Here is a 10,145-nt window from a genome sequence, read left to right as displayed (position 1 = left end):
GCCATCTTGGAAGTTGGCTACCACCAAAGAAACGCCTTGTCTGAGTCTCAAAGGATGAGTAGAAATTAGTGGCTGGGTGCGGTGACTTATCCCTGTAATCCCAGCACTTTGGGAGGCCAAGGCGGGCGGATCACAAGGTCAGGAGTTCGAGACCAGCTTGGCCAACATGGTGAAACCCCATCTCTACTAAAAATACACTGAAAATACAAAAATTAGCCAGGCGTGGTGGCAGGTGCCTAAAATCCCAGCTACTCAGGAGGCTGAAGCAGGAGAATTGCTTGAACCAGGGAGGCAGAGGTTGCAGTGAGATTGCCCCACCACACTCCAGCCTGGGCAACAGAGCAAGATTCCATCTCAAACAACAACAACAACAACAACAACAACAACAAAAATAAATTAGCTAGGTAATGAAGTTTGCTGTTATGGTCTGAATTTTGTCCCCCTAAAATTGACATGTTTGTTGAAGCCCCGACCCCTCACACCTCAGAAAGAGACCATATTTGGAGATTTAAAGAGGTAATTAAGATAAAATGTAAAATGAGGCTGTTAGGATGGGCCCTAGTCTAATCTGACTAGTGTCCTTGTAAGAAGAGGAGATTGAACTCACAAAGAGACAGCCGGGAGGTGCACACCCAGAAAAAAGGCCATGTGGGCACACAGCCAGAAGGTAGCCGTCTGCAAACGAAGGAGAGAGGCCCCCAAAGAGCCAAACCTGCTGACAACTTCACCTTGGACTTCCAGTCTCCAGAGCTGCCAGACAATACGTTTCTGTTTTCCGAGCCACCCAATCTGGCATTTTGTTATAGCAGCTCAGGCAATCTAATACAGTTCAGAAAGGTGTTTCAAGGCTGAGGGACCCGCCAGAGCGAAGATCTAGAGGCGTGAAGCAGCGTATTCATACCAAAAAATCAGCAATTCTAGATCAAGAAGCAATCTGCAAAATTTCTCTATAAAAGGCCAGATAATATTGTAGATATTTGGGGCTGTAAAATCTTGTTTGCAGGAAAGCAGTCGTAGAAAATATCTAAACAAATGAGGGTAGCTGTGTTTGAATAAAACTTTATTTACAAAAACAGAAGGCAGCCCAGATCTGGCCCATTGGTTGTAGTTATCTGACCCCTGTGGAAGAAGGGTGTGGGGAGTGTGGGAGATGGGCCAGGGGCAGGGTGAGGAATATTGCAGGAGGAAAACCCAGGCCTGAACCAGCTCTGACCATTGTCTCTTCATGTGCACCTGAATTGAAATATTTAAGCACGTCATTCCTTTCAAGCATCCCGTCCCGGGGTAGGTGAGGAGGTTGGTGTGTATACAGAGGGTCCTGTATTCCTGGCTCAGTTCTTGTCTCTACATCCAGCAACCTGAAATCTCTATGCCTCTATTTTCTCATCTGAAAAATGGGAGTATTACTGAACAAAAGGGTTCCGTGCTTGCTGTGCTAGAAGCCAATCTTGGTCAGGTGCGGTGGCTCATGCCTGTAATTCCAGCACTTTTGGAGACCGAGGTGGGTGGATCACCTGATGTCAGGAGTTCAAAACCAGCTGGGTCAACATGGCAAAACCCTGTCTCTACTAAAAATACAAAAATTAGGTGGGCGTGGTGGCAGGCGTCTGTAACCTCAGCTACTCGGGAGACTGACGCAGGAGAATCGCTTGAACCTGGGAGGTGGAGGTTGCAGTGAGCCGAGATCACACCGCTGCACTCCAGCTAGGACAATAGAGTGAGACTCTGTCTCAAAAAAAAAAAAAAAAAGCCAATCTTACTGTATTAAGTTTTTGAGACAAAAGCTTTTTTTGTCCATATTGTGAGTTGATCAATAAGGAGACCAAAGCCTGGCTCAAATCTGTCTCTCTGTGTTGGCTTTAAGGCAGTATTTTTTATTAGAAAAGGTTTAGGAGGTGGATTTTAGGATTAGCAGGCGATAGGTGGAGGAAAGGGGAGGCCTGGAATGTCTCAGACATCTCTGTCCCACAAGAGTTGATGTATTAAGTGAGGCGGCCTAGGTAAAGTTGCCTAGGGCCTGGCACACAGGTGGTCAATAAATGTCTGTTCCCACACTCATCATTGTCTGCTCCGACCTCCATCGGGAATATGGGGTCATGACTACGGAAATCATACCGCGATAGTTGTCTACAAAAAGGTTCACTTCTGGGGCCCAGATTCTGCATATTGATATTGCGAGCCACCTGAATCTCCCAGGTCCAGCCCACATTCCTCAAAGGGGAAACCCCAGCCAAAGTGCTGAGGACACGATCTGTTTTTTAAACAAATCCCCAGGGAGGGCAGTTGCGGCCAGAGCCCCAGAGCTGACCTGGCCTTTTTTTTTTACATCATGGTAAACAGGAGGGCCATGACCTGATTTGTCTTTTAAAACTCTGGGTGGGAGACAGATGGTAGGGGAGAGGGAATTCCTCCCTTGTTCCTTTTCGATGTCTTAGAAGATGTTCATTAATTGGGGGCACAGCTCTATCCTCCCCCACACCCACTCGCTAGGCTACTAGAAGGTGCGGTCTCGAAATAGCCCACCCAACCATAAGAGCTTAGAGCCCACAAGCAGCTCAGGGACTTAGAACTGGTCCCACCTTTCCTCCGGGGACCTCCTCCTTAAGCTGCAGGCTGTGGGATGGGCTGCAAGCCCCGCCTCTCCACACCTAGCCCCACCCCTTTCTTCAAAACCCCGCCTCTCCTATGAGGCCCCGCCCCCTCGAGACTGCATCCCCGTCCATTGGGCGGCCGGCAGGAGGCGCCAGAGCACAGCCCGCGTTTTCTAGCAGGTTGGCCCCGCCCCTCTCATAGAGACCCCGCCTCCTCGGGTCTTTCTTTCTGACTCTTGGACGCCGAGGCCCAGCTCCAGCCCGCCTCTTCTCCCCCGCCCCTCCCTTCGTGGCCCCGCCCCCTCGAGGCCCCGCCCCGCCCGTTGCGCGGCCGGCAGGAGGCGCCGCGGCACGCGCGGGTCTGGGCGCCAGCCCCGGCCAACGGCGGGTGGGAGCAGCGCGGGAACGTGGCGGCGCGGCGGGTTGTGGCGGAGGTGAGTGTGGGGTGCGCGAGGAGTGACTGCGGAGGCGGGGGTGGCTCGTAAGGGGCGCTGCTCGGCCGCTGCCGGGGGCCCGGGGCGCGGAGGTCGCGGGGCGCGCTCCGGGACCCTCCAGGCCGCGGGTCGGGGAGCGGAGGGCAGGCTTGCCGGGTTGCCATGGAAACCGACCGGCTCTCGGGCCCCGGCCTGGTCAGAGGGGCGGTACTCGGAGGCCGGCGAGCGCGGGCAAGGGCGGCCCAGCCTGCGGGGATCCGGTGTCCGCGCTGCCGCCCCCCGCGAGCCCCTGAGCCTGGCTGTCCGCGTGGGTCCCGGACCCTCAACTCCAGGAGACTCTCGTCCCTCAGATTCCCCGGCTGTGCCCTGGAGGGGGACGTTCGTCCGGGGAGCGCTGCAGGGGAGCTGGGCGTAGGGTTCCGCGCGCTCTCCCACCTGGGCGGGCCAGACGTCCTCCGCACACACCCCGTCCCGGTTGCAGCCGGATCCCCACTCGTGCGCCAGCTCAAAGCATTGTTTCTCAGCTATTTATGTACCATTTCCAGCCCCTTGACAAATACTGCATCCAAGATAACAGATGCTGAGCCGAGCTCCGGGGCCCCGCAGGAGGATCCTGTTGGTGGGGTTGGCAGGGCCCTGGCGGGGCTGCGGACCAGCCTGCCCTGCCCTGCCCTGTCCTGTCGCCTGTCAAGTGTTTGACTAATCTGAATTGCACAGAAGAATTTGATTGCTCGTGTCCCCCGGTTAACATGGGCCACCTCTTGTGCATTCCAGACAGGAACCAGTGTTGAAAGTCCCTTTTGCTGGGTGGCAAGTCAGTCCCCTCTGCAGCAGCTAGCAGGTCAGAATTAAATCTGATTGAATTGTGTTTGCATTTGAAAGCGTGGCTCAGGCGGGGGCTGTAAAGATGGGATTCACGGAAGGAGGGAGCTGGGTGTGTGAAGTCTGCGTTCGGTTTTCCCTCCTGCTGGAAATGATAATGGGTTCCACATTGTCCTGTTGGAGCAGAGAGGTCGCTCCACCCATGTCGTCAGCGCAGCACTGACCTCACTCCCTGTACTCGCCGCTGGGACTTGAGCTTGTTTTTCATCAGAAACTGGACCCTTCCTTGAGAACAAGAGAAAACATTCTCTAAGAGCAGCACCAGCCAGCGCCCCACACCCTCGCCGTCCGAGCCCTACGCTTTCCCCAAGTATTTGTGTCACAGAGGAGCGAATGGGGCAGAAGAGGCCGGTCGCGCTTCCAGAAAAACAGATCTGGTTACCCAGGGCATGCTCCGCCCGGTCGGATTTTCCTGCACTCCCCTTGGCCTTTTAAAAAACGAATCCATCCTATTCTCACAAACAGGCCAGGCTCCGCCTTCTGGGATTCGGAAGCGGGCAGCACTTGAACAAGTGGACACCCTCTGGTCTGGCCGAGGGAGGATGACCGAACGGAGAGAAATGCTTTCTGAAAATCCCCAAACAGATAAGGTTTGTGTGAACAGGGACTTCTGGGGGCTTAAGAAGGAATTATTGGAAAGGAGTGAATCACATTCTCTCTGCTTACATTTTCTCCTGTTTCATGATACTGCTAACTCTGCCTCTGCCTTCGAATCTGGCTCCAGAAACTGTGGGAAAAGTAGGGATCAGGGTAATGGGGAGAACAACACTTCTGAAGTTCAAGCTTCCAAGGCCCTGGGAGGGGACCTAGCAGTTGTGTGTTTGTAATTTTCTATTTGTTTTTTATTAAAGAAGAATTATGTAAATGTCAGACCTTACAAAACCTATATCCACCCCTGGGCCCCAAATATCAACTCACTTTTCCATTGTATTTGGGGGGCCTTTTTATAATTTTTGTCTTTTTTTTTTTTGAGACGGAGTCTCACTCTGTTGCCCAGACTGGAGTGCAGTGGCGTGATCTCGGCTCACTGCAGCCTCCGCCTCTGGGGTTCAAGCAATTCTCCTGCCTTAGTCTGCCAAGTAGCTAGGGTTACAGGCATCTGCTACCATGCCTGGCTAAATTTTGTATTTTTAGTGGAGTCAGGGTTTCACCATGTTGGCCAGGCTGGTCTCGAACTCCTAACCTCAAGTGATCCGCTGCCTTGGCCTCCGAAAGTGCTGAGATTATAGGCATGAACCACCATGCCCAGCCAATTTTTGTCTTTTTTGAGACGGAGTCTTGCTTTGCCACCCAGGCTGGAGTGCAGTGCTGTGATCTCAGCTCACTGCAAGCTCCACCTCCCAGGTTCACGCCATTCTCCTGCCTCAGCCTCCAGAGTAGCTGGGACTACAGGCGTCCGCCACCACGCCCGGCTAATTTTTTGTATTTTTAGTAGAGATGGGGTTTCACCGTGTTAGCCAGGATGGTCTCGATCTGCTGACCTCATGATCCGCCCACCTTGGCTTCCCAAAGTGCTAGGATTACAGGCATGAGCCACTGTGCCTGGCCGTCTTTTTTTTTTTTTTTTTTTTTTTTTTAAACAGAGAGAGTCTCACTCCGTTTCCCAGGCTGGAGTGCAGTGGCGCAATCATAGCTCACTGTAGCCTGGAACTCCTGGTCTCCAGTGGTCCTCCTGCTTCAGCCTCCCGAGTAGCTGGGACTACAGGTGCACACCATGCCCAGCTAATTTTTTATTTTTATTTTCTAGAGAGATCGGGGTCTCGTTATGTTGCCCAGGCTAGTCTTGAACTCCTGGCCTTAAGCCATTCTCCCGCCTTGGCCTTTTAAACACTTGTCTCTGCTTCATGCCTTTTCTGTGATGTGGGCTTTCTCCTGCCTAGAGGGGGCCTCCCCAGTTTTTGGTATCATATTTGTGTCGGCGTTTAGACTTCATCTCCAGAGGCAGAGGTTTCCTGAGCCACAGCTGCCTGGTGGCAGAGGCTGTACCATCCACCACCTGAAGTTTGGCTTGGCACCCTGGGGAACTCGTTGGAAATGACCACTATGAAAAAGTGGTGGCTGACCCTCTGCCAGCGTGTGCTGCCTGGAGGCTTCTAAGTCAGGGGCGTCTGGAGAGGCGCTTGCGAGTGGCGCTGTGCAGCTCTCATGGATGGTTAATAAGGGCTGGCTGGAGAGGCTCTTTGTGGGGTTTTGTTCTGTGATTCCAAGTACTCACTTTGAAAACTGACCACAGGAGGCTGAGGTCAGATTCGAGGGCGATTTGAAGCCGCTGGTGTAGTGTGCACAGGCCAAGCCGCACGTTTGTGATGTGAGCACTGTCTGAAAATGCTTTTGTTGTACATTAAATCGAGGCCTTTGATGAGTCCGTGGGGGAAGCTGCGGCTGGCTCTGAGCTTCTTAGGATTTGACAAGGAGACTCGTTGCACCTTCCTCAGAGGAAGAGAAACAAAGGCTTTGCTCCTTTACTTCTTTATGGCCTGGCTCGATGGAACCTCAAGGCTCCATTTGCTTATGACCTGTACTGGGATGTCCGTGACACCTGTTACAGCAAGTTCACATCTTCAGAAAGCCAGGAACAATGAAAGCCTTTGCCGTGGTGAATTGTCAGCAGTGGGCTATAGGAACAGGAGAATGGCCAGCCACCCACCCCACAGGGTAGACATCCGCGTTCAGAAACCCAATCTTGGGTGTGCGAAGCTGTCGGAAGTATTTCTGAAGAGTTCAAGGTCGTCGGAGAAAGCGCAGCTGCTGGCTGACCTGGGCTAGTTCTGGAGGAAATGAATGGTGATCTGATTTCAGGACTCATCCATGACAGCTCTGGCTGGCAGTGAGAGGCTCCAGAGAAGATGAGCGATGCCTCAGTGATATTAGAAAGAGGCCAGTTCACAGTGTCAGCTCTGGAGGCCAGGACGGTTCCACTGTTTAGTTCCCTAAGGGATAGCATGGCTCCTTTTCTTTCGAGGGGTTCCCTGGTTGCTTTCTCTGGCCCTAGGCAGCCACCGTCTTTTCCAGAAGCCTTCTGCAGTACCCGCAGCGCGACAAGTGAGTCAAGCCTGGACAGTGTCAGTCGACTGCTGCGGAGTTTAGTACTGACCCGGGTCACAGTGGCAGGCGACCTATCCTGTGTTCACTGGGACCCAGACCACTCTTTCCAGAGCTTTCCAAAAAACAGGCTTTCCTCCTGGCTCACTCATCTGCCGCCTTTGTCTTCGGTGAGAACATGAGCATGGAAGTGGGGTAGAGTAATGGAGAGATGTGTGCGCAGTTTTCCAGTATTTTCCTGCCTTGTGGTCCAGCCTCACCTTTTACAAATCGGAGACCTGCCTTCCTTTTTCTCTGCCCTCCTGCCCCCACAGAGGTTCTGGAGGGAGACTGAGAAACCATCTGGAACTCCTGGCCCTGGGCACACTAAGGACATTAGAAGTGTGATTGTATGACACGCCAACGCATCCCAGGCTGTTTTCCAGTTTCCCCAGGAGACTGCATCTCTGTGGCCTGGAGCGCCGGGCACCCGTGGCCTGTGGTGGGCGGGACGCACGCATTCCGGCCATGCCTGCACCAGCTCTAGAGGGCCCTTTGTTCCCGCTGTGCTTGTGAGGCCACTCAGTGCTGCCATCCCAGGGAGCATCTCCTTCAAGCCAGGATGGGTCTCTTGCCCGGAGGGGTAGATTCTGGGGGTTTGTGCCTGGAATGTCTGATGGTCGATTCTGTTAACTTGGCTGCGATTCGTCTGTTTTCCTGGTTCCACTGTGTTTGTGACCCATTTCCCACGTCGCAGCCTGTGGGGCAGGAGACACGGGGTTTACGGAGAGGCGAAGCTTTGCCCTCGGGCTGCCCGCTGCTCTTCTGTGGCTGTGACGGTGCTGGGGGCGGCTCCGGGTGGGGCGCTCCCTGATGCTCACTGCACACAGGCACTGCGCCCAGCACTTCCCAGAAACCCAAGCCCTGCAGTGGAGCGTGTCTTACCGTGGCGACCTCATTGTGCTTCCTAGTAATGGCTTTCCTTGAAGGGCGCTTCAGCCCGTTTAGTCCTCTCTGTCTCTGGTGGCCCTTCAGGCTCTAGCCACATCCTCTACTCAGGTGCTCTGATGGCAGGTCTGTGGGGCCAGGATGCCCATGGCCTGTTATGTCCATCAGGTTTTGAGATGGGGTCTTGCTCTGTTGCCCCAGCTGGAGGGCTGTGGCACGATCATAGCTCACTGCAATCTTGAACTCTGGGCTCAAGCCATCCTCCAGCCTCAGCCTTCAGAGCAGTGGGTACAGTGCACGCCACCATGCCTGGCTAATTTTTAGTTTTCTTGTAGAGTTGGAGTCTTACTATGTTTCCCAGACTGGTCTGGAACTTCCGGGCTCAAGCCACCCTCCCACCTTGGACTTCCAAAGTGCTGGGACGATGGGCAGGAGCCACCGCCTGTGGCCTCATTTGCTCTTGGTGCTCACGATGATTGGCGCTAACCTCTCTCACTTTTTCTCCCAGGCCACGGCCTCCCCACATCCTTTGGCTGAAGCCCCCGGTCCTCATCCATGAAGCCTCGCCCACCATGTTTTATGGGACGCACTTCATCATGTCCCCGCCCACCAAGAGCAAACTGAAGCGGCAGAGCCAGCTGTTGTCCAGCATGCTGTCCCGGACGCTGACCTACAAGTACCGGGACCTGGACTCCACCTTCTCTAGCCTGGGCGCCAGTGACGATCCCGCCGAGCTCTCCACCCAGCTCTCAGCCCCTGGTGTCCTGAAGGTGTTTGGTGACAGTGTCTGCACAGGAACCCACTACAAGAGTGTCCTGGCCACCGGCACCTCCAGTGCCCGTGAGCTGGTGAAGGAGGCGCTGGAGCGGTACGCCCTGGACCCCGGGCAGGCCGGCCAGTACGTGCTGTGTGACGTGGTGGGCCAAGCCGGCGACGCCGGGCAGCAGTGGCAGGCCCAGTGCTTTCGGGTGTTTGGGGACAGTGAGAAGCCCCTCTTGATCCAGGAATTATGGAAACCCCGAGAAGGTTTATCCCGGAGGTTTGAGCTGAGGAAGAGGTCGGACGTGGAGGAGCTGGCAGCCAAGGAGGTGGACACCATCACGGCAGGTGAGGAGGGCCACAGGTTCAGGAAGAGCCGTGGGTCTGAGTGCTGAGAAGGCCAGCCAGGGGAGGGGGAGAAGGAGTGGCGCAGGGGATGCATGGGGCAGGCTTGCTCTGCAGGAGGCAGTTGGAGCCCATGTCCTGGGTGTTTGAAGGCTTCCTCTTTTGTTTTCTGAGACAGGGTCTTGCTCTGTCATTCAGGCTGGAGTGCAGCGGCACAACCAGAGCTCACTGCAGCCTTGACCTCCTGGGCTCAAGTGATCCTCCCACCTCAGCCTCCTGAGTAGCTAGGACTATAGGTGCACCACCATACCCAGCTACTTTTTTACTTTTTTTAGAGACAGGAGTCTCGCTCTTGAACTCCTGCCCTCAAGCGATCCTCCTACGTTGGCCTCCCAAAGAAGGTTTCCTCTTGAACTCACCATTTTCACCTCAGCTGTCTGGGAAGTCGTCGTTTGTCTACATGGCAGGAGGCTGGCTGGTGTTCCTCAGAGGCTCCTGATATATTCTTGCAATATTTGAGGCCACATCTGTTCTTCTGTCTGATCAGATCATTGTCCAGCTCTCCAGCAGTCATCTCATTGACCACAGCAACCACGCATGCCTTGTTAAATACAGGGTCCCGGCAAGTCCCTTAGCACCTGCGACCTTGTCGGGGAGTTTTTGGGGCAATGAAGTGAAAAGACAATCAAGGAATCCGTCCCAGGCCAAAACCTAGGTGGCACTGCCTGGTTGCACGGTCTCCAGAGGTGACTCTGGTGCACTCGGTGCACCGCGGGTCTGTGGGTGCCTGGGCGGTGGGAGGCCTTTCTGAGGAGGGCCTGGCCATGGGCAGCTGATCACTGTCTGTCTGAAGAGTGCCAAGAGCGGTGGCAGTATTGAGTGCCTGCCCCAGGGCTTGAGAGCCCCGGGGCCTGGGGCCCACCATGTCTGGTGATTTATTCAATTGGTGGGAAGAAGTTGATTATCTTAATAGATATGTGTCATAAAAAATAATTTTGGCCAGGTGTGGTGGCTCACACCTGTAATCCTAGCACTTTGGGAGGCCAACGTGGGTGGATCACCTGAGGTCAGGAGTTCGAGACCAGCCTGGCCAACATGGTGAAACCCCCTCTCTACTAAAAATGTAAAAATTAGCCGGGTGTGGTGGCAGGCACCTGTAATTCCA

At 54.4% G+C, this 10,145-nt stretch overlaps 1 protein-coding gene across 4 annotated transcripts in view; it reads left to right on the top strand.

Annotated features, from left to right (window-relative positions):
- Window positions 1–2,870: 2,870 nt before the first annotated feature.
- RADIL (Rap associating with DIL domain) overlaps window positions 2,871–10,145 on the top strand; it is an 80,525-nt gene continuing 73,250 nt past the window's right edge. For 2 of the 4 annotated variants that reach the window (XM_077996067.1, XM_077996065.1), the window contains exons 1-2: window positions 3,270–4,497; window positions 8,385–8,983. In XM_077996067.1, the coding sequence (XP_077852193.1) occupies window positions 8,449–8,983 (535 nt within the window). In that variant the 5' untranslated portion in view covers window positions 3,270–4,497; window positions 8,385–8,448. Of the gene's footprint in view, window positions 3,026–3,269; window positions 4,498–8,384; window positions 8,984–10,145 lie in introns of those variants that run through there. The other 2 variants (XM_001088292.5, XM_077996064.1) reach the window with 2 other exon arrangements.

This window comes from Macaca mulatta, chromosome 3 (assembly GCF_049350105.2).
Source record: "Macaca mulatta isolate MMU2019108-1 chromosome 3, T2T-MMU8v2.0, whole genome shotgun sequence".
Taxonomy (NCBI): Eukaryota; Metazoa; Chordata; class Mammalia; order Primates; family Cercopithecidae; genus Macaca; species Macaca mulatta.
This window is presented reverse-complemented; position numbering and strand designations above follow the sequence as displayed.